The sequence below is a fragment of the Telopea speciosissima genome, chromosome 8 (assembly GCF_018873765.1).
Source record: "Telopea speciosissima isolate NSW1024214 ecotype Mountain lineage chromosome 8, Tspe_v1, whole genome shotgun sequence".
NCBI classification, from domain to species: Eukaryota; Viridiplantae; Streptophyta; class Magnoliopsida; order Proteales; family Proteaceae; genus Telopea; species Telopea speciosissima.
The window spans coordinates 60596826-60620892 of record NC_057923.1 but is presented as its reverse complement, the minus strand read 5'-3'; the positions used below and the strand labels follow the sequence as shown (position 1 = coordinate 60620892).

Below are 24067 nucleotides of genomic sequence, written 5' to 3'. Positions count from 1 at the left end.
CTTGTCCAGGAAAAGGTCTTCTATTTTCCAGGCATGACTATTTGTAGATTGAAGGCTACACAGATGCTGATTGGGTTGGTTCAGTCTCTGACAGGAAATCTACTTCTGGGTACTGTACCTTTATGGGTGGTAATCTAGTTACGTGGAGGAGCAAGAAAAAACCAGTTGTAGCTAGATCTAGTGCAAAGGCTGAGTTTAGGGCCATGGCTCATGGAGTATGTGAGCTTATATGGCTAAAGATACTTCTTCAAGACTTGAGTTTTGAAACTGAAGGGCTAATGAGATTTTATTGTGACAACAAAGCTGCTATAAGCATTGCCCATAATCCAGTTCAGCATGATCGAACCAAGCATATTGAGGTTGATCATCACTTCATCCAAGAGAAGCTGGATTCTGGGTGCATTTGTACTCCCTTTGTGAAGACAGATGATCAAGTAGCAGATATCTTCTCCAAGGGTCTCACTTCTAGTCTATGTAGAACCTTATTGTGCAAGCTGGGAATGTATGACATTTATTCTCCAGCTTGAGGGGCAGTGTTAGAGTTGTTAGAATATCTTGTATAAGGGTAGTTTTGTCATTGTCTTGTTATAAGACGTGACCAAGTTGTATTTTTTCTTTTCTTGTTATATTTCCCTTTACCTCCCTAGGGAGGTCTGTGTAATTTGGAAGAGTTTATTAATAAAGTAATATGTGTGTTGAGAACATCTCAACACACATAATCGATTATTCTCCCAACCTTTCTTCTTCTTCTTCCTCTCTTCTCTTCTCCCCTTCTTCTCCTTCTGGTTTGCTGTAAATCTCTTCTCTCTTACTAGAATCGATCCATCTTCAAGTTCTAACTTCAAGTCCTGACTCTTACCCGTTAAGGATCCAATGTTCCAGCAAGCTAATCTAATCCTACGTTTCTAGGCTGGCATAAAACCTCTCACTTGCCCTTGCCTACTTATCACCACATCTGGGCGTCGACGCGGCGCGTCGCATACGGGGGACGCCCTAGAAAAAAGAGGGCGGAAAGACATGAGATCAAGAAAAAGGTCAAAAAACAAAAGGATCCATGCAAAAGAGGGTAAGTATTATCATGTAACTAAATAGGAGGTAAGTGTTCTATCCCGGTTAGCCAATCAGGTAGGGTAAGGGTAAGAGATTCATAGTTGTCATGGGCCATGGCGTCTAGGCAACTGAAGATGTTGGAGGGGGCGTGGACGCAAGGCGATACCAACGAGGTGACCAAAGCGCCTGCCTATCAGACCAAGGTGACCAGAGTTGCCAAGGCGCCTACACAGCACCTTGACAACTATGAAGAGTTATATTCTGACCCTCCTTACCCATTTACTTGCATTATACTTATATTTCGTTTAACCCAGCCTGCTTATGGAGGCCCAGCCCAAGCCCATTCTACTACCCTAGGCCCACTCCTAATCTTAATCTACCCAAGGCCCATAGTTAAGTTGCTGAACTAAATAGGAAACACAGAGAAAACCTATAGGGTAATGGCATTACTTAACCTTAATTCTGGTTTTTTATTAGGTTTTGTGAAGAAATAATGTAATCTTGTGCATATATTTGGTAAATAGTGTTAGGAATTAGGTGAATCAGAATTTAAAATAGCTTTACCCGCCGTAAACATTCTCCCTATATGGTAATGGTATTTCTTACCCTTACTCTCTTGAGTTTCTTACCTGTGCCCTAGAGGATAAGGGTAAAAGGTTTCTACCACCTAGGAGGGTGAAGGGTAGGCCCATTATCTGAACCTACCCTACCCTACCCTACCCATGAATCCGGATCAGCTACCCACATGGGGACGGGTGGGGACAGATCTGACCCCTCCATGGGGCATGGGTCCCACACCCTAGAGGCGGGTCCCACACCCCCATGGAGGGTTCAGATCTGTCCCCACCCGTCCCCATGTGGGTAGCAGAACTGAACTCCCTACCCATCTGCAGTGCTAGAAATAGCCCAGAGAGCGCTCCTACAACAAAAAAAAAAAAAAAAAAACCTGAAACTAGAAGACGAAGTTGAGCGCGTTGAATGACATCATGTAGTAATCAGTGAACGCATGTCGTCTCCTGGAGATGTGTAAAGGCTTATTCGCAATGGTAGCTGCCGCGCATCCACAAGAAGGCACTGAATAGCTTAGCGTTTTGCATTTTCCTCGGGTATTCCCCGGCGATGCTTTGATCCTCGTACAAAGAAGCATCATATCTCTCGGCATGTTACATTCATGGAGGATGAGTCTCTGTATTCTGATGATCCTCCTCATGCACTGCCTAATCTCAGTACAAAAGATATATGCCCAAACCAAAAGAATCCTCTGCTGGACTGGTTCCACATCATGATTTCTTATCTTGCAAAGAGTGGGTTGGAAAAGACTGAGTGGTTTTTTTCAAGAGGCTTGATAGATATGTATCCAGAGTGGAAGTTCGTTATAGTGGCATCTTGAATCCTTATTAATACCTAGGCTGCTAAATGATTGCTTTGAGGCTTCCTAGGCAGGGATCAGATGCTGCACCATCAAAAGCAAAAAGACAGTCATAGTTTTTGATCATGTAGAAAATTTATGGTTTCATGTTTCCATTTTAACTTTTATGTTGAATTTTTGGGTGTGGAAATGTGCAGTTGTAGTTTACTGGGGATGGGCATTGGGACATTGGTATAGATCCAGGGTGGGAGGCTTATTTTGTTACTAATAGTGGAAGCTTTTTGCTCTTTATCTTTGCTGATGGATTTATTAGATCTTTATGCTTTTAGGTTGTTTACTCTAATAAAAATTGTAAATAGCATGTTTCTTTTTCAGCTAATTATGTCCCGCCGGCGTATTCCATGCTTGGATTCATATCTAGACAAGGTACTTATCTTGTTTTCTAGATCAGCTTTGGTAAGTAGGATATATTACTAGCTTCATGTTATGTTCTCTGTCAGATAGTGTCTCAAACTTTTTTTTTTCTCTCTTAATTGATTACTCTTCAACTTCCCTATTTCTAAGGCCGCACCACTATCTAAGTTGAGACAATAGACCAAGCAACATGTATACTTGAAGACCATGTTGGAATATGTTCATAAATAGCAATGCAAATTTCTGAACATATGGAACTAGTTTCTGGGGTAAAAGTTACGAAAGGGAAAAAAAGAGAGAATGTGGACTTGCATTCTCAACCTAAGCATGATTAGAACACCCAAAAGATTTGGCCTCGAATATTGTTGGATGTTTCTGAATAACACTACAAGATTGGCTGTTAGTTGAATTAACCTTCTTATTCCTTTTGTTCTCCTCTTTTCTTGAACAAGTTTTTTATGGGCATTCTTCTTCTATGTAAAACTGCACTAATCTTTAATTGAATTGAACAGGTCAATATTGCACTATGGCCTCGTTTTAAGATGGTATTTGATATGCATCTCAGCAGCTTGCGTTGTGCAAATGTGAAGACATTATGGGAGGATGATATTCATCCTCACTATGTAATGAGACGCTATGCTGAGTTCACAGCCTCACTTGTTCACCTCAATGTTGAATATGGAGATGGGCAGGTTAGCAAATTATAAAGGTTGAAAGTTCAAGATGTTTGTGAATTAGTCCGATCGCATTAATCAGTTAAAGTTTTCTTTACTTGATCCATGCAGCTTGAATTGAACTTGGAACGACTGCGGATGGCTGTTGATGACTTGCTCATTAAGCTTGCCAAAATGTTCCCTAAACCAAAGCTGCAAACCATCTTTCTTATAAACAACTATGATATGACAATTGCTGTGTTGAAGGTAGGGATGAAGGTTGACCTTTTCCTTCTCATTTTGCCTGGACTTCCTGGAGAAACTGTAAGATCCACATGAGGCAGATCATGTGGTCCATTCTCCTGAACAGGGAGAATACATCATTGGGATTGAAGAACTGTGCCATCCAAAATCAGCGTGGCCCCTGAAAAAATCAGTGGTGAAAAAAGAAAGGACATCAAAGTATGGATCTTAAGATCCGTAGATGGATTCAAGTGGACAAAGCTTAAGCCTCATCTGAGGAATCCTATCAGTTCCTTTATTTATTTACTTTTTCTTCTGACTTGATCAATTGATCATGCCCCCTCTAGCTTTTCTATATTTTCCTTTCTGACACAAACATTCTAGCAGTAGGGGGTGTGCTGTGCCTTTGTGGATCACTACATTACCACCCTGTGACATCCAGTTAGAGATCCAAACCTGAGTACTCTGAGTCAAGGTCACATGGGTGCTTCTTTTTTTTTTTTTTTGGGGGGGGGGGGGGGAAAGGGAGGGGGTTTCTGCCATTCTGGAGTTTTTATTTTCTATGCTCTTATGTTGAAATTGGTTTCCAGGAAGCAGGTCTAGAAGGTGGAAAGACACAGCTGCATTTTGAAGAACTGCTAAAAAGCAACACAGCAATTTTTGTGGTGAATATTCTACTCGTACATAACCTTTTTTTGATAAATCTACCCAGGAACTGAACTAGCTAAGTGGTTTATTGAGTCACAATAACCTACATGTTGGCTGTTTCCCTATCATCCTAAGGCAACAGATCTGAAACAAAAAAATTGAAGGAAGAAATTGTTTAAAATTGACTCCTTGGAACGTAAAAGGGTGGACAGAATTGCTCATAATTTGATTAGGGAAAAAGAAGGCCTTAATTTGTATATACGGCCAGTTTAGTCTGTGAGCTACATTTTGCCCCCACCCCCCTTTCTCTCTGGCTTTCAGTTGTTATTAGTGTTTTATTTGCTTGGTAAAAAACATAGGATATATCATGGAAATTTAGATATGTTTAGACCTTGAGTTTTCCCCCATTTTCTCTACAGGAAGAACTACTGCTGGAGCATTTTGGTGATTTAATCAAGTTTGTGAAGACAAGAGCATGTGAGTATTAAAATAGAATCCTTATTATGAATCCCTATTATTGGATATTGATGGTAGGAACTTATTAAATGTTACCTTTATCAGCTGAGGACCTAAGTTCTACATCAGAGAAGCCCATCACTGTTCCCGATGTTGAGCCCCTTGTTAAGGACTTTGCAAGTAGATGGAAGGCCGCAATAGAGCTGATGCACAAGGATGTCATCACTTCTTTCAGTAACTTTTTGTGTGGTATGGAGATATTGAGAGCTGCATTAACCCAATTGCTGCTCTATTACACTAGGCTTACAGATTGCATCAAGCACATAGTTGGTGGATCAACGCTAAACAAGGATCTGGTTTCCATATCTTCAATAATGTATGAAATCAGGAAATACTCAAGGACCTTCTAGTTTATCATTGTGTCCCTCCTCTATTGTATGCGAAGGCATTCTTTCCTAACCCCATATTGCCATATGTGACAATAACATTTTATTTTTAATCTAAGATGGGTTTTCCATATAGCTACATGTAGCAGCAAAAAAACCTCAGATTTTTTCCCAGGTAGGAGGGTTATTCATTTGTTTGTAATTATATAGTTCATAGAAAGAGGGAAAATATTATCCCAGTAAACAGTGGCCTCATCTATTTGTTTAATAGTCTCTGGCTGTAGATTTTGACTACTTAATCAATGTAATCTTCTTGCGATGGTAAGAATTTAATGGCATTTTGGTAATGAGTATTCTGCATTATTGATGTTACATTTAGATGAAACATAAGTAAAAAAATGGATGCATTGATCGGATGATGTAACCTTTTTTATGAAGGGTGACATTTGGTTAGTTGCTTGACATCAAAGAGTCCAAAAAAGGTATTGTCACCTAGTTTTCCTAATAGCTGCTTTATTTCCATCAAGGACTCAGTACTGTCATGGTCATATATATGTCTAGGTTATCTTACTAAGTAGATTACTTTCTTCTTCCCATCAGACTATATAATCAGCTTGTTGAAATCAATTGCTGCTGCAAATCTCGGTGCTTGGTTGATTGTTGCTGCACATTTGCATCTTTCAATCATGCCGAGTCCATACAGCAAGTGACGGCTGCGAAAAATGATGATAACTAGTATTGACTGTATTTGAGTGTTATTTACTATGGACTCAAAGAATTGATTCTACAAACTGAAATACAGAATTAGAGGTTTGAATCCCTATCCTTTTTTTGTCAAGGATTTTCTTGTTGACATGTCTTAAGGTGTCAAATAATTTGTGACCTTATTTTTTATGCCCTTTTAACATAACACATTTTATGAAGAGGCAATGCTTTGATTTTCCAGTTTGATTTCTGAATAAAGTTTGTTTTGCTGCATGTTATTATTGTTAAATCAGAGATGTTATCCCCATTGACCATCTTGATGCGGAATATGGAACATGGATTTACAAGTTGTGTTAGCATTAGAGGGGCATTTAGAAGTAAATAAGCCAACCTATCAATGAGTTAAGACCTTGATTAGAGTCTTTACGATGTTCTTTGTGGGATGTAAGCACAATATTCAGCCCAGCATGTCAGCATAAATATGCGGGTTCAAGTCTATAAGTCACTATTTTGTCAAATGTTGGAGGAGACAGTTTTAATGCATGGCTGTGTAAGCCGTGCATGTGAGAGGGCGGGAGTTCAGGGCTCCCTAGTGCAATGGAAGACATTCTGGTTGGGGAGGCTTATGCGGTCAGATCAGGCACCTTAGTGCAGTGGAAGAAGGCTTCTCTCATCTTTTGGTAGAATCTGATAATGCTTCTCTTATGGGATTCTTGTCAAATCCAGATCTTCTCCCCCTCCCAAATTCCATTGGTGGCATTGAATATGACATTCAACACTTGGTGACTAAGTTTAGAGAATGTAGATTCTTTTTTATTTGTAGGGTGGAAAATGGTGTTGTCGATTCCCTAACTCGGAAGGCCTTGTCTTTGGCATGTAAGACAACTTGGCCGTGTTCCATTCCCTAGCTTTAGGATCTTTGTAATCAAGAAGCCTTGTGCTCTTCATGTCCCGTTATTGAATAGTATTTCTTTTTACCAAAAAAAAAGAGGACGGGAGTTTAGAGGCTTTAATAGGGGTAGGGGGTTTATGTCTTTTCCAACTCCATGTAAGAGGAGACACAATCATGCACGCTTGCATGGCCGTGTATGAAATCTTTGGCCAATGTTGTATAAGGTAAAATACCATATAGATGCTTTCTTGCCTTTCATGATTGATGTTCCAATTGAAATCCTCATGTGCTTGTCTAAGGAATTGCTCTGCCGTTATTTATGCACATGAGTTGCTAGCTACAAGCATATTGAATTGCAGCTGCATTGAACCTTTGCAGAAAATGACAGTTGGAAAATCAGGTTTTTCAACTTGTTATAATTTTATTTTCTCTTCTTTTCTTTCATTCATAGTTACAAAATCAGGTTTTCTGACTCGACTCATCTCTCAAAAAAACCTGGTGACTCATCCTTGTCAAACCCGATCAAGGTGAGTCACATTTTTTTAATGCAATAAATATGATAAATTAAAAAAAAAATCAGAAAAGATATTAGAAAACCAGAAAAATAAAATCAAGGAATCACGTAGCAATGCATTTTGAGTTCATACCATTGAACAAAAGAAGGGAGACGAGTAGTTGAGGCTTTATTACTGTTTTAGAATACGGATTTATTATTTTGCTCAACTCGGTTTCTAAAGTTGTGGTTGGTATGCATTCTTCGAATGCATTCCAGGTTGATTTTGCATTCTCAGATGATAACTCATAACCCAATATGAACAAGTTATGGGAATAAAAAAAATTTTAAAAATAAATTCTTCATTGGTGCTTGATTGCGAGATCACATAACCTTTGGTGTTAAGCATTTCTTATTTCACCAAAGGAGATATAACTGCAAATGGTAATAACTTTCTATATGCTGATTATGAGTAAGAAGAATCAAACTTTTAACCCATTCTCAACTACTAGTTGTTTCAATTTTTGAATAGAAATTGCCCAGGCTTTGCTTATGCTTTTTCGAAGCCAATAAAGCACATAATCGGAGGTCACTTAGTAGTTGTTTCAACTTTTAATGTAGTTGAAACAGTAATTGTTTTGTTTCAACTATATTTTTTTTTCCCTTTCAAAAAGGGTAAAATCCTATCATTTCACATGTGTACTTGAAATAACAATTGCATAAACAACAACTAAATCTGACGAATGACAAGAAGGTAGGTCACTTTGTCAAAGAAACCTAATCGACAAATACACTTTGCTACCAATTTTGATTACCTCTCTATGGTATGGAACCTCAATATAAGTGGTACAGACTTTTCTTTCAGTCATCCCAAAAAGCCTCTTAAAGCAAATTTTACACTTCCCTGTCAATAAGGAAGAAAAGAAAAAGGTGCATTGGTTGTCACCAAAGTGGTGAAGTGAGAAGTTGTAACTTTTTTAATTTTCAAAATAATTTGAAAGTGATTTAACATTATGGCATTTCAAAAAACTATCATTGTCCATAAGAAATAACAAGATTTATCACCTCACATTGAAAACAAAGTGTGCAGTACTAAAAGGGGAAAGAAAATAAGATTACAACTTTTTTTTCACCAATTTTATTACAACAAGATTTTTTCAAAAGCAAAAAAAAAAATAATATATATATATATATATATATATATATATATATATATATATATATATAGGAGAAGAGACAAGTCTGCATTGATTTTTTGGTGCTTTATCATTCCTTGCACAAGGGTCACACTTTCCTTCTCTATCTCTATTGGATATCTTTGAAGAGTAGAAAGAGTTGTGTCACCACTGAGTATCTCAAGTATGCACAAGAAATAAATTGTTCTAGTTTGTATAGCTGCAACATTCTCATTAGCACATATGTTTGATCAATCTTACAAACCACTCTGATTCACACAAATAACATCTTGGCAGAAGCTCTGTTGAACTTCAACAACTAGATCCTCCAAACTAAGCTGGCATTCGAGCCCAATCTGCCCATATATAAGAAAACAAGGGGATATAGAGAGGTGAACCAAATTGATATTAGAGTTAAATGGAGATCATTTTATTGATAAAGGGCTATATTATCTAATGTAATTTCAATATATTCTAAGAGGTTTTAGTGAAGACAATTCTTTAGGGATCACATGAGCATTGAATGAAAGTTTTTTTGTTTTTTAAAAAAAGAAGGATATTTTCTTCATACCTGGGGAGTGCTATTTCTCTTTTGAGTTTTATGTTTGTTTCTATGACATTCAATATATTTGGAGAGAGATGAATCAGCCAGCAGATTATATTGCTTCTCTCTATTATGGAGACCCTGCACTAGTAGAAGCCTCGTGCACTGGGTTGCTCTTTTTTTTAGTAATTGGTTATTTTTTCTAGTGCTTTCTTGTCAGATTTGGCTATTCTTGTTCAAAATGATGCCAATCATTATATTTATCAAAGATTGTAAAATTGTCTTATTTTTAATGAAATTTCAATTATCTATCAAAAAAAAAAAAAATGAAGGGAAAGAATGAGCTTGTGAGGGAGAAGAAAGTGAAAACCCATCTAAATCATTGTGCCATATTTGTAGCTCAGTCCTTAAGGTTGAAAAATTAATGGACATATTCTCCTAATTAAACAGTAAAATATAGAAACACAAGTCCATCATATGGTCAAATTGCACTTCCCTTGAATAATAGACCCAAGGATTAACCAGTGTGGAACCATGCATTAGAAAAACAATGGTTGCAGCAAGTAATTAGCCTAATAATTGGTCAGAGCTGTAACTTTTACTTCCAGTTTTAGGGTTCCTCGACAATCAAAATTCAAACTCAATTTGAACATAAAGAAAGAGAAGTGCAAGGAAGCATATATATAGCTTCCGATCTTTGTCTCAATTGAGGTAGCTTAGTATGTTTAATTGGTTTCTATATATATTTGAGAGTCTTAATTTGTTTTAAGGTAATAAAAGTTAATGATTACTTGTCTTGAATTAATGTATTTGTTCCTCCACAGACAAGTTTGCTCCTGTATTCATCCGTTCACTAATCTTAGAGGAAGAAGAAGAGCTGTTAGTTCTTTCAATGGGGTAATTAAGATAAGGGGAATAGCAAGCTACCATGCCTAGAAACATAACCGCCTTGAGGTGCCTTGGGGCTGCCATTTCCACATGCCCCAAGGAGGTTATGTGTCTAGGCATGCGCACGACCAGGTAGCGTTCTTTCTCCCCTTAAGATAAAAAATAAAGTTATAATTAAGAGTAGTATAGTTTTAACATACCTTAATAAGGAATGAGTATAAAACAGTGTCTTCCTTGGTGCTGATGTTGATTTGAAGGATTTCGAAAGCAAGTTTGTCTAATAGGGTTATAATTTTGAGAAATTGACCAGGAATTCGCTTAGATATAGTTCTAAGAACTACGTTGGAGCCAGAGATCTTAGCTTCAACTTCTGCAACCTGAGAACTGCAGCACGCCCCCATCTCTTTAACATTTTCAAGCCCAAAGGAACTGTCAGGAGTAGGGCTAGGGGTAGGGCTTATGCTATTCCTTCGTTTCTTGGACTCCAAAGATAGAAGAACCTGGTCCAACTCTTTGATGAATTCTATTACTCCTTCTACGATGGATGCTTGGTCACCCTTGTTTCACACAATCACAAGGTTTAGGGTTTTTATATACAAAGAAGAAAGAGAGAGCAAGAGAGAGAGAGAGAAGAGGGGGTTACCCTTTTAATATAGAAGCATGGAGTCAAAGAGCGTAAAACCTTGAGATGCTCGTTGATTTGCCTTCTCCTTTTCCTCTCCACAGCTATATGAGACATCTTTTTAGGTATTCAAATTAAAATTCGGATCTATTTCGTATTCTTGTGCGGCGGCCTTTTGCTTCCTGCTACTCATGCTGGTTGCATCTTTCTCTCTCTCTCTCTCTCTCTCTCTCTCTCTCTCTCTCTCTCTCTCTCTCTCTCTCTCTATTTATATACCAATTACAGGATAAGAGAACAGAGACTCATCTCGGTGCAATGCTACTCATTCTTGCATCTCTCTACTTCTCATTAAATGCTTATGTTGCAGTCTCGTGAGTCTCTCTCTCTCTCTCTCTCTCTCTCTCTCTCTCTCTCTCTCTCTTACTTTCTCTAGTTTCTCGTTCTATCACGTATATATGATTACATCTCACGTTTACTATTATGAGATCATTACGTGGGCCACCTGAGATCTTAAAAATGCACAACAAGCTGCTGGAGGAACCAATTTTCTCATCTTTCTCATGCACTCGCGCATCTACTCTTCTTCCTTGTCTCCACCATGCACTCTCTCTCTCTCTCTCTCTCTCTTCCAGTGAATTATTTTCTCTGAACCTCTGTGTGGGAAAGTTGAGAGAGAACCGGCCGGTTTCAGGGGCGCTTTTGGTGGCCCCATGGATGTAGTGAGGAGTGAGAAGTGAGAGAAAAGTTTTACATTATGGGCTGATGATGAGAAACTAAATAACTGTTAGCTATTGCGGATTACATATTAACTACTAGTTTTTTTAGACTTAGTATTTTTTCATTCACTCTCGAGGTGAAGACAAAATCTCTTCAACCACATGATCTGACCTTTATGATTTGACCAATGAAGGATATTTCGTACCTTCATCACTATAATGGGTCAAAGTTTTTATATGAGAATTGTTCCACTCATAGCATCAAATCAGCATAGATGAAGAGATTCTCTCTTCACCTGGGCAATGAAAAACTCTTACCCGTATTTTCTTTCTCCCCTATTCATCATTTATATATATGATCTCTATCTTTCTAATAATTTCTTTTCATCCCATGCAAATCTACGTATTTACTACGTATTTACTACGTTGAGAACACGAGTCCAAATCCTTTCCAATGACATTTAACCACCATAGTCAATCGCACACCATCCATCCCGACTCTAATGGTTAAATGTCATTGGAGAGGATCTTTTTTTCTTCTGAAAACACATGCATATCTGAATGCCTAAAATTATTAATACTCGTTATTGGGGCTCCTAGATTATAGCTAAAACCCATTTAAAATGGAAACAAAAAAAAAATAAAATTTGCAGCTACACTTGTACAAGGCTGGCAGCTAAAGAAATAGAATAATTCACTTCCCCTTTGGGTTCATAAATACTTTCTTAGGTTTTAGTATTTTCTAAAATACTTTTAAAATCCCATTTCAGTGGCGGCCAGTCTTACAGAGGAACATTCCTGCCAGCCTTTGGGTCATATATATGCAGCATTACCCCAACTTCGTGAAGAGATTATTTAATTCCCGATTTAAATCCTCAACCACTAAGTCCCAATGGAGCAACTTTATCACTGCACCGAAGCCTGCCCTTTGAAAGATCTCCTATATGGGAATCACTAATCGGTGATTGATTAATGCATCCCAAGATGATGATGATGATGATGGAGTAGGGATGATACACCCAATTCAATCTCCAAAATGGCAAGTACGGAATATACAATTGAAGCCATAGGGGTTTCTTTGCCGAGGTAGTTGGGGGGTTCTTGTTGGGCACATAGACTTTATTTATATATTTATTATGGGGAAATGAACACACAGAGACAAGGTGACTGAAACCATTTAGTATAGAATAGTAAGCCAAACGAGGTAATGCCCGTGAGGGAATGAATAATGCTACGGGGTTAAGGGGGAGGGAAGGTTAGAAGGACAAGCCCCCTCACACCAACTCACAGCTAAAAGCTGGAGCCTTATTGTTCTGTGTGAAATGAAATATTATACACAAGTACAAGTGCTTGCCTCTTGTCACTGAATTACTCTTGAAGAGAAGAATCAGAAACCCTTTGAAGACTGGCCGGTACTCTGCAATTAATAAGGCTGTTCATGCCATGTGCTGTAAATTATCTCAAGTTAAGGCTATGGAAGGAGGAGTTGGATCTTGTGCAGCTCGAAAAACCACCCCAAATACGGGGGGAGGTGTTCATTTCACATGTGGGGCCCAGGTGGGACCCACCTATGAAACGACTACCTTACTCCTGTTTTTGCTGTCGTTTAGCGGTGCTGCACATGTGCAGCTCCCGCCACGGCTGCATAAGATCCTTTTCCATGGAAGGATGGCTCTGTCAAAATTTCAAATATTTATTTATTTATTTTTTTTTTTTTGGGGGGTCAGTCCTAATATAATCTAAGTTAGAAGGGAAGGCTAAGACAAGCCAACAGAATACTACAACTACCAAGGGGGGACGAGGCGAGAGAAGTGTCTTTATGGCACAAAAGCAATCCAGGAGTATCAATCTCTTGACCTTGTGTGGTGCATACACTTTAAAAAAGAAGAAGATATTTTTCCCTCCTATGTCCAGCCCTATGATTGGTGTATGTCGCTTGTTTCTGGTAGCATACCTAATCCTCTCCCTAGATGTGTATAAACACCTTTAGAAGTTACAAGATCCACTTGATTATAGAGTTGCAGAATCAAATCAGGAGTGGTGATCGATATAGTTTATGGTGATTGACTTAGATTGGTTGATCTATTGCGAACTAGCACACAAAAGATATATTTGCTCTGAAAAAGATAGTATTGTTCTCATCTCCACTCTTTAGTGATAGCAAAGCTGAAAAGTCTAAACAACTACCTAGCATAGTTGGTAGCCCACTTTACTATGAAGTCTTGGGTTCCAGCCTCATGGGGGTAAGGGTGTCAAAACTAAACCGAAACCATTTACCGAAATCGAAACGAACCGTTTAAACCAAAACCGGCAGATCGTTTAATTAAATGGTCCGATTATTATTTTAGAAATAACACTATTTATTTAATCGGTTCGATTTGGTTTTGACTGATTAGTCCAACGGTTTTAAATCGTGTAATCCAATTAAAACCGATTATAACCAAACTGTCTACCTGTTTAAAAACTTAACTTTTTTTTTGATAAATTAAAAGTCAAAACCTAGCAAGTAGCAACTACTAAGCAGTCACGTTTCTTCATTAATGATATCTTTTTCCACAAAAAAAAAAAAAAAAAACTAATAACTTAATAAATGATAAGTAATAACTATTAACTCATAACTAGTATCAGTAAATAGAGTAGTAAATGTATATAGAACCGTCTAATTGAACCCGTGTAAAACTGTAAAGAATTATTTAACTGAAACCATTTTAAAACCGTTTACCAAACAGTCCAAGTTTTGATAATGAGAAGGTTTAGTTAAACGGTTTGGTTACGATTTCTAACATCAACTAGTCAAACCGAACCGAACCGAACCATTTAACTGAAACCGAACAATTTAACACCCTTACTCATGGTTCTCATCTTCCCTCCCTCTCCCATAGAATAGGTACCTATCACACCCCCTAGGAAAAAAAATGGATTCATCAGCATACAAGGACAACACGGCAACACCCGAGGAGGGTATTTGATGTCTATCATGTGTATAACAGATTGGCTGTTTACCATTCTGTGGCTTCATAACCTTTGTTTAAGTGAAGCCACCGACTCTACACATTCTCATCATCACTAAATTCTCTGTTTACTCTTAAAAAAAAAAAAAAAAAAGAGTCTAGAAATTTGACATGTTGTTAATCTAACCCGGCCCTTGAACTATATTTATCAAATGATCAAGATTGCCACACCGTCCCACACGTGACTAAAAATTGATAAGCCATCTTGATAAACTTTTAGGATGACATGTCCAAATGAACTTTTGCCATCTAAAAATCTACACTCCCGTGGGCCTGTAGAAAAGTCAAGCTTCTAAGAACAAGACCAGCCCACCGAAATACCGAATTTTATGCTGAAGATTGAGCCCAGCTTGGCCCTTATTTTGGGCCAAGCCCATGATATATATTATTAGATTGTCAGAGAAGTTATCAAGAAGAATCAAGTTCGCAAGTTCACTCCCCCCTAATAAAGTCATGTTTGTTTTATGGGAAAATGGTTGTAAACAAAACAAATCGAACGACTAGCAAACAAAGTGAATACTGCAGGTGATCTAACGGTTGTTGGAGGAGGAGGAGGAGGATGTGAAGTTGAAGTTAGAGCAGGTGGTTTGCTTGAGTAGAAGCGAAGAGCTAAACCCAAGCCTCTTGGACCCTACATCAAACTGCAACAGGTTATCCTCCATCTGATGAGCACCTATCAGGATCGATGTCCTTGGATTTCTCCCACTATCCACGAAAGCCAAACACCACATCTCCTCTCCCTCTTCCCCTAACTTCACCATCGAATTCGCCCCAAATATCCTCCAAAACACATTCTCCTTCTGCTCCATCACCAGATCCACGGTCGGCACCGCTGGTCCCACCCTTGTGCTCCCCACCTCATCCACCGGAAAACACACATTGAACGGCTTCACGGGTTTGATCACAGTGAGGTTCAGTGCTGCGGCTTCACTGATGAAAGCCTCCGTGAAAACCTCGTAGATGGAACTCTCCATGGTGGTGTAAGGTACTACGGTGCTCATCTTGGTCCCACCGAACCCCGTTTCATCATCGATGGCTAAGAGTGTTTCGTTCAACTGCACTGCCTTTCCGTTTACTTTAACAGCTGTGACTCCTATGAAATACTCATCGGACGGCTGGCCGTAATAGGTGATGACGGTGTCACTGACGGGGTTAAGGATGAGCGATGTGTAGATCAGTGATTTGGAGAGGTCCACCTGTTGTGGAAGGAACACGTAGGGCCCAGCAGTGCCTAAGAAAGCGACACCCGTGGACGAGGATGAACCGGACAGGCAAAGCGCAAACAAGTACTGGGAAGAGAAGGTGGTGCTAATCTGCGCCGGGAGGGAGAAATTTGATCGACCCAACGCGGCAACCCCGGCGACACCCTTGGCCAGGCCTTTGAGGAGGAAAGTTCGAGAACAGGAGAAAACGAAATCGGAAATGAGAACGAGTCGACCCGGGTTGTATCCATCGGTGGTGGGCAAGGCGATGGCGTCGATGAGGGCGTCGCCTATGGTGGAGTCCCGAGTCACGGAGTTCTCTGGGAAGAGTGCGCAGGAGTCGTTGGCGCAGCCTGGACGAGGGGGTTCGTAGCAGTTGGAGCAAGCCAAGGATTTGAGGGAAGCGCAGAGGGAGGAATTGCAGAAAATGGGTTTGTAAGTAGAGGATTGATAGTTCTTCTGGCAGTTGACCCAGTTGAAAGAAGCACCCAAGTCCAGGACTAGCTTTGTGGGTTTCAGAGGCGTTCTCTGCTTGATTATGGTTGTGTATTGGAGGGTGGAGAGGCCTTTCGTAATGGGAATGAGAAGTGCTGTTGGTAGAGAGACTGCAAAGTATGAGGAGTAGGGAGGGAAGAAGAATATTAAGGAGAAGAAGAAGAAGAAATTGGAGGTAGAGAGGAGGGCCATGGCGTCGATGATTGAGAATGACTTCACTAAAGCTTTCTGAATTAATTCTGATAATAATGGTGCCTGCTTGGAGGTCGGTGAAGCTGGTTATTTTGTAATAAATTGAATAAAGCCAATCAACTAAAGGACCTAGTGTCTTGAATCTTGATCCAAAGCAAATCAAAAAGAAAGAAATAAAGAACAAAGCAGGCCGGTGTAGTGTTTGAAATGTGAATAGAGGGGGATAATGTGTATTTCATTTGGGGCCTGAAACGTTAGCAGTTTCTGAAATGTTGTGGGTACTTACTTCAAACGTATTTTCCCAGAAGATTTGCCATTTCTGAAACTGGTTAGCGATTATGTCTCCGGATAGAAAAGGAGCAGAGGGTAGTAATTTTAATTTTCATGGTTGCCCTAGATTTGGGAAATTTATTCCTGAATATAATTCACCTTGATAGGCCGGAATTTTTTTTTAAAAAAAATCTTGAAATTATTGCTCTTTTTTTTAAAGGGACAATGTTCTCTCTCCGGGAGCACACTAGGGCGTACCCACACATGGAGTGGGATGTGGATGTCATTTGGGTCATTCAGGGGCAGACCCATCATTTTGATCACGTCCCATGTGTTTGGGTGCATCTGCCCTCAGTGCAGGGAACACTTTCTCTGTTTTTTTTTCCTGTGCCCACCGAACCGCATGGACTGGGGTTTTCAGCCCATAAATTGGGTTTAGGTTGGAATTTCTAGGCCCAAGGTCAGGCTTGGTTGGGCTTGGGCTTAGGCCTTTGTTTGAGCCAGGCTTGGTCCAATATATTTAAAGGGAAAGGGATCGCTGCCTAGGCCTCTAGAGTCTATACACACGCATTGACCAATGGGAGATGCACACAAGCGTCATCATAGGTGGAATTTCTGCCTTTCATGGGGGCAGCATGGTAAATGTCTAGGTGCAAGAGTCACACAGGCCATGCTACCTAGTCACGTTCTTTTCCCCATATTTAAAATAATAGTATATATTTCTAATAATTTTTTGGGGGTAAATTATATATCTAATAATTTAGTAGAATACAATAGTACAATGCATAGTTACATATAAATGATATAGATCTAATACACCTTTTGGTCAATTCTTTAGAACAATACTTAGAGGCAGCTAGGGTCAATCAGGCCAACCCGGCCTTGCCCATCCAAGTTGATCCAGACAAAGCTGGGTATAGGCTGAATTAAGGGAACTTTGGGTTGGACTGGGGTTTTAAAAGAATCTAGTACAACCCGACCAATTGCACTGTTAGAGGGAAATTTAGGGAATGCCTAAAAGTACATGTACAATTAGGCTGTGTTTGTGTTTGGAATGCAATCCAGATAATTTTGTTCCTGTTCAAATAAAAGACAAAAAAGGGTTTGAGGGCGATTGTTGAACCAGATACTTTTGTTCCTGTTCCCATCGCTATACTATACCTGTTTCGATTTCGACCAACCAGCTGAACCGGATAAGTTCCAACGATGATCTTGACTCGGGACTTTGGTAAGATTTAGGAAAGATTAGGTAGGTATTAGCTACATATCATATAAAAAAAAAAATTTTAAAAGTCCAAACCAAAGTGATAAACACGTGATAAGAATCTCCCAGTTGGATATACGGCATACGAGTAAACCATTCAACATTTTTTAAGTGGACCGCTGGGAATGGAGAAAGCGTCAAAGTCCTTATCTATTTATTGTTCTGCTGAGGTGGAAAGGTTCTCTTCCTTCTTCCTTAATCTTTCCTACTTATCATCTCATTCTTCTCTTCTTCGATTCTTCACTTCACATCATTCTTTCGTCTTCGATTACTCCATTCCATGGCTACTACTGCTACCACCACCCCTACTCTTCAAACCCTTTTCTTCTTTTTCCTCTTATCCCTCTTCACTCTCTCCGAAGCCCGACGAGAATCTGCCGCTCCAGACTCTCTACCCCTTCCTATCTGGAAAGATGAAAGCACTCTCCAGTATATAACCCACCACATTGCTCAAGGTACTCCACCTATCTCCCTCAAGCTGGTTCTAGATGTTGGAGGTCCTTTCTTATGGCTTGACTGCCACTCCACCTTCGTCTCCCAATCCTACTTCCCTGTCCGGTGCCGTTCCATCCAATGCTCTGCCGCCAGAACTACCGGAGGTGGGTTCTGCAACTGCAACAACAGCAACAACAACAACAAAGACGATGAAATCTGTCATTTATATCCACAAAACCCCATATCCCACAAGGCATCAGCTGGGGAGCTTGTGGAAGATATCCTTCACTTCACATACCCATCCAACGCTAGCGCCCACACAAGATTCCTCTTCTCTTGTGCCCCAAATTTGTTATTGAGTAGCCTGGCCAGCGGCGCCCAAGGAATGTTAGGCCTTGGAAGTAACCGAATCTCACTTCCATCGCAAATTGCTGCAGTCTTTGACTTCCACCGGAAATTCGCCATCTGCTTGCCGCCTTCCTCTTCACAAGGTGTTATTTTTTTCGGTGATGGGCCGTACATGTTGCAATCTGACATGGATGCCTCAAAGTATCTGATGTACACTCCACTGATCACGGCAAATTCTAATGAACGGAGAGTTGCAGGTCCAGATCCCTCCGCCGATTACTTCATCGGAGTGAAATCGATCACGATCAATGGAAAATCTGTACAGTTGAATTCATCTTTGCTATCGATAGATGGAGAAGGCAGAGGAGGAACAAAGATAAGCACAGCTGTCCCATACACCACAATTGAAACATCTATCTTTGTTGCTGTCACAAAATCTTTCAGTGAAGCAGCGATCAACAACTTTAATATGACTCGAGTAGCACCTGTACCACCTTTTCAGGAGTGCTTCAGCTCAAAAAACATTGTTAGTGCCAGAACAGGGCCGGTAGTGCCGACCATTGATCTGGTGTTGCAGAGTGAGATGGTGTATTGGAGAATTTGGGGCTCAAATTCAATGGTGAGGGTAAAGGAGGATGTGTTTTGCTTGGCTATGCTGGACGGGGGATGGAGACCCATTAACTCGATCGTAGTTGGGGGATATCAGTTGGAGAATAATCTTTTACAGTTTGATCTTGCCAGTTCTAGATTAGGCTTCTCTTCCTCACTATTGACCAGACAAACAACTTGCTCTCCCTCTCCTGGAGGATCCTCATATCAAAGATAATTTTCTTCTTCTTCTTCTTGGTTTTTTCAATCCAAAAAGGATTTGTAATCTGTATCAATAGAATGAACTATCTTGTATCGTATGTTCTAGCAAGCCTCCTCTGGAATGGCAACGGTTAATTTTTTGGGCCAATCTGATCAGACCCAATATTCTACCTGATGGTGTTTTCTTATAATATTAAACAGGGAAAAAGATGGTGCACTCAAATACTTGGATTGCTTAAAGGTTCAAACCAATACAAGAGATGGGTAATATATATGACCACCTTCAGTCGTTTAACCAAAAAACTAAAAAATTCTAAAATTGATTTTGGGGAAGTGTTTCTCGTGGGGGAGAATGGCCCTTGCGCGAGCCAATGGGAGCACTGTGGAAGCATCAATAGGGGCATCATTTCACATTTCATGGGAGTGCAAGTCGATCATTTCACTCTCCATGTGTCTAATCGCGAGGGTGGTCATTTCATCCCGCCATGTGTTTCAATGTGAGGCAGTCATTTCGTTTGTGTTTTTCTTTGATTGCATAAATAGATCTCAACTGCCCAGTTCCAAGGTTCTCACCATTTATAACCTTCTATTCATCGTTGTCAAAAAACAATATAAAACCATCTTTATTGTTGTATTTAGAATTTGACATATTTTTTGATTATCTTTTATCTTATTCTCAAAAATTTAACAGGTTGTAAAATTAATTACAAAATGACTTATCATTGTCTTGCATATTATTCGAGTACACATGTGGATTGGCATGATTTGTTTCATTGAAAATTAAAGGAAAAAAAAACATGTTATATTAGAAGGGCAAAAGAGTAAGATTACAAATAATTTGACACTTTAAAAAAATCTCAAACTTAAATACTAGAAGGTTAAGCCTTAATCCCTAAACTTTAAAATATTAACTCACTCTTAAATCATGAACCTTGAATATAAGCATTATCCATGAAACCTTAACCTTAAACAATGAAATCGATCTGAACCCCAAATTTAGGAGTGATTGGACTCCAGAGTGAACTAATCTATGTCTTCAAAAATGAACCTCTTTATGAAGAAAGCAAAGTATTTCGAAAATAGGCACCAAAGTTGCATGAGAAATGGCAACTCAAGAAACTATAGAAGAAATCTACATAATCATTTTGAATCTCATTCACCAATCACCACTAATATTGTAATAGTTGGTGTCATTATTAGTTGTTCTTGTTGCTACCATAGTTACATAATGAAAAGTTATTTTCAAATTATTTTGAGAATAAGACAAGTTACAATAAAAAAAAAGAAGAAGGGGATTTTAAGTTCTTAATAAACTTATAGGCATATCATTTAGACAGTCCCTTTGTTAAGCTAAAACATAAGAAGTATGGGCCTTACAGGATTCTGCAGAAAAGTAATGACAATGCTTATGTATTGGATCTTCCTTCCAACATTTGAAGGCCTTCAATGTTGTGGATCTGCATGAGTACTTCTCTCCTACGACACCATTTTATTCAAATCATAACTCGAGGACGAGTTTTTCACAAGTGGGAGGTACTGATGTGGAGAAGATTTTTTTAAGAGATCCTAAATCAATTGGACTGGCAGAAATCCATCCAATCAGACCAAAGATATTAATTTTCTAGCTTAACTTCCGAGGGTCATAACTTTTTGCTAAGGCGGAGTTACGAGAGCCATAATACATTTTCAGAAACATTAGTCAGTTCTCTACAATCTATTCAATGGATTTATTCATTGGACGGAGATTTCGAAGCCAAATTTGCACGTTCAAGGGGTGAATGCAACCTCCAAAGTTTTGTGCATGATTTAGGAATATTAGTTTCCTATTTTATTTTCTTATATTATTTCGTTTCCTTTTTTGTTTTTTAAGATCTTCTTTTGCTTTGTAATCTGACCCTTATTATATTAAGATCATTTGGAACAAAATAAGATCATCTTAAAGTTTATGAATCAAATTTCATTGTTTGCTCTTCTTCTTTGTTGTAATTGGGGTTTTCATTACCTTGAAGATTCGAAGATCGTGAGCGCTAGAATGAGATCTATCCCCCATACTTCCTACTCTATCACAAACACTACATCATCCTGTGCTCAACAAGTACCTATTGAGTGTTATCTCATCTTCTCAATTTCTCATATGCCATATTCTTTTCTACCCCAAAGGCTATGGGTTTTGGTTTCATAACATTCGATGACAAAAGTCTCCTATTCTCAAATCTCAACTGTAAATAGTTAAACTAATTAATTAAGATATTAGCACCTGGATCTTGACTAATTATGCATCCCGTTCTCTTCATTCAACTCAATACAACCATTCAAATTTAAATGTCCCCCAGCCCCATATAATAATATCTTAAGATTCACATACTTCCTTTGCCCACATCCCTCAATAGATAACATCTTCAAAATTCAAAAGTAACGCCAAATGCAGAGGTCATGATCACTAGGCTTGGCTTTTGTGTTTCTTGTTTTTTGTTCTTAATTAAGGCGGGCTTGGGCCTTGGGGTTGATAGCTAGTGCCTAGTGGTGATCACGTTATATGTTCTTACCGAAAAAAATAAAAAATCATCATGTTACGTGAGTGCACGTGAACGATTTATAGCTGTTCAGATGAAATATTCTTACAGAATAGATTTTATCACTCCGAGAGGCCCACATGTCCACCGAAACCCACCACGTGCTAAGTCTATCTAATCTGAGGTTTTACAAAGTTTGCATTGTGATTCAGATGAGACAAGACTTTCTTTTTCCCGTTACAGCTGCTTTACCATAATATATAATATAGTATTAGATTATTAGATAATGGTTCCGACGTCCCTTCCATTCGCCAGCTCAATCTTTAGACTAGACAAACAATCACACACGTGTAAAGTCAATAATCTTCATCCACTCATAGTGTATCTGGTAGTCAAAGTCAAACTTTATCTCTCAACACCCCCCCTCCTCATCTTCCTTGTTCGTAAACAGAGTCGCCTTCCTTGACGTACTCCCGCGTCGGTGTAGAATGCAAATTATAAAAAGAAAGAAAAGCCTTACACACTAAAGTAGGAAACAAAAAACCATGGCTCCTCCTTCTCTCCAATTCCTGCTCTCATCTTCTCTACTTGTGCTGCTCCTCGCTTCTCTGTCCAACGCAAAACACTCCTTCCGCCCCAAGGCACTGGTCCTTCCTATCTCCAAAGATGCTTCCACACTCCAATACCTCACCCGTATCAACCAGAGGACACCACTCGTGTCCGTCACTGTCGTCGTCGATTTGGGAGGGCAGTCCTTATGGGTTGATTGCGATCAAGGTTACAACTCATCCACTTACTACCCGGCTCGTTGCCACTCCTCCCAATGCTCCCTCGCTAATTCCCTCGGGTGCAGCGAATGCTATTCTGCTCCTAAGCCCGGCTGCAACAACAACACCTGCGGTGTCATCATAGACAACACCGTCACTCGCACCGCCACCACCGGACAACTCGGTTCTGACGTGATTTCAATCCAATCCACCGATGGATCCACCCCTGGTCGGGTGGTGACCGTATCTAAATTCCTCTTCGCTTGCGCCCCTACCTCCCTCTTGGAAGGCCTCGCCAGCGGCGCAAAAGGAATGTCTGGATTGGGTCGAACCCGCATCTCCTTACCCTCTCAGTTCGCTTCCGCTTTTAGCTTCAACAAGACATTCGCTATCTGTCTCTCGTCTTCCACCTCATCCAACGGTGTCTTATTCTTCGGTAGTGGACCCTATAAATTCCTCCAGAACGTTGATGCCTCCACGAATCTCATCTACACCAAACTATACATCAACCCCGTCAGCACCGCATCGGCTTACTCATCAGGTGATGCTTCCGCGGAGTACTTCATCGGAGTCAACTCCATCAATGTCAGCGGCAATGCTGTACCACTCAACAAATCCTTGTTGTCCATCAACAGCAGTGATGGCTACGGTGGGACCAAGATCAGCACCGTCAATCCATACACCGTGATGGAGACATCAATTTATAAAGCCGTTACAAAGGCTTTCATTAAGGCGGCGGTGGCCAGGAACATCACCAGAGTTGGGGCTGTGTCACCATTTGGGGTGTGCTTTAGCTCGCAGAACGTCGGTAGCACACGAGTTGGACCGGCGGTGCCGACGATCGATTTGGTGTTGGAGAGCGAGAATGTGTACTGGAGGATCTTTGGGGCAAACTCGATGGTTCAGGTGGGCAATAATGTGCTCTGTCTTGGGTTCATGGATGGAGGGTCGAATCCCAGGACATCTATAGTGATTGGTGGGTATCAGTTGGAAGACAACCTGTTGCAGTTCAATCTAGCCAATTCAAAGCTTGGGTTCAGTTCATCTCTGCTCTTTAGGCAAACCACATGCGCCAACTTTAACTTCACCTCCTCTGCTTAGTGCTTAGAACAAGCAATTATATTCATAAACCCAAAAGAATAACTAATTCACCATATATATTATCTAGTGGTGGTGGATTGAAAATATAATCTTTCGTCTTTCATTTCTCTTTTATTTTTCTATCTTCCATTTGTCGTTTTCCTTTCTTTTGTTTTTCTGTTGTTTAGATCACAGTTTTTTCCTACTTTCTTTGTTTGGATTCATGTAATCCACTCCATTAAGTTGAGAGAAGGCTGACTTTATTATGGTTGTATATAAATTTCATCATTTCGATCAATAAAAGATCAATAATCACTAGTGTTGGTCCTCAAGTGTGTATTAGTGTTGATGCTTATATAAAGGCCTTCAATATTTTTTCTCAAGGGGTACTATAACTTAATTCTTAATATTCTGGCACTTAATTAA

The 24067-nt window shown here is 39.6% G+C and overlaps 5 protein-coding genes across 6 annotated transcripts in view; 3 read left to right on the top strand and 2 right to left on the bottom strand.

Annotated features, from left to right (window-relative positions):
• LOC122671758 (vacuolar protein sorting-associated protein 52 A-like) overlaps positions 1 to 5257 on the top strand; it is a 70559-nt gene extending 65302 nt beyond the window's left edge. For both annotated transcript variants that reach the window (XM_043869171.1, XM_043869170.1), the window contains 6 exons: positions 2795 to 2845; positions 3346 to 3525; positions 3619 to 3753; positions 4320 to 4394; positions 4797 to 4854; positions 4939 to 5257. In XM_043869171.1, the coding sequence (XP_043725106.1) occupies positions 2795 to 2845; positions 3346 to 3525; positions 3619 to 3753; positions 4320 to 4394; positions 4797 to 4854; positions 4939 to 5243 (804 nt within the window). In that variant the 3' untranslated portion in view covers positions 5244 to 5257. The remainder of the gene's footprint in view (positions 1 to 2794; positions 2846 to 3345; positions 3526 to 3618; positions 3754 to 4319; positions 4395 to 4796; positions 4855 to 4938) is intronic.
• A 3317-nt stretch (positions 5258 to 8574) lies between these two features.
• LOC122670996 (transcription factor MUTE-like) lies at positions 8575 to 10674 on the bottom strand. Its single transcript, XM_043868070.1, has 3 exons — positions 10560 to 10674; positions 10117 to 10473; positions 8575 to 8840 (listed from the first exon to the last, which is right to left on the bottom strand). Exons 1-3 carry the CDS (start codon positions 10653 to 10655, stop codon positions 8742 to 8744), a joined length of 552 nt encoding a protein of 183 aa, XP_043724005.1. The 5' UTR covers positions 10656 to 10674; the 3' UTR covers positions 8575 to 8741.
• A 4040-nt stretch (positions 10675 to 14714) lies between these two features.
• Positions 14715 to 16169, bottom strand: LOC122670993 (probable aspartic proteinase GIP1). Its single transcript, XM_043868065.1, has one exon. The coding sequence runs from the start codon at positions 16152 to 16154 to the stop codon at positions 14796 to 14798; it is 1359 nt and encodes a 452-aa protein (XP_043724000.1). The 5' UTR covers positions 16155 to 16169; the 3' UTR covers positions 14715 to 14795.
• A 1799-nt stretch (positions 16170 to 17968) lies between these two features.
• LOC122672533 (probable aspartic proteinase GIP2) lies at positions 17969 to 19317 on the top strand. Its single transcript, XM_043869996.1, has one exon. The coding sequence runs from the start codon at positions 17969 to 17971 to the stop codon at positions 19295 to 19297; it is 1329 nt and encodes a 442-aa protein (XP_043725931.1). The 3' UTR covers positions 19298 to 19317.
• Positions 19318 to 22339: 3022 nt separating this feature from the next.
• LOC122670994 (probable aspartic proteinase GIP2) lies at positions 22340 to 23698 on the top strand. The gene has a single exon (XM_043868066.1). The coding sequence runs from the start codon at positions 22340 to 22342 to the stop codon at positions 23660 to 23662; it is 1323 nt and encodes a 440-aa protein (XP_043724001.1). The 3' UTR covers positions 23663 to 23698.
• The last annotated feature ends 369 nt before the right edge of the window (positions 23699 to 24067 follow it).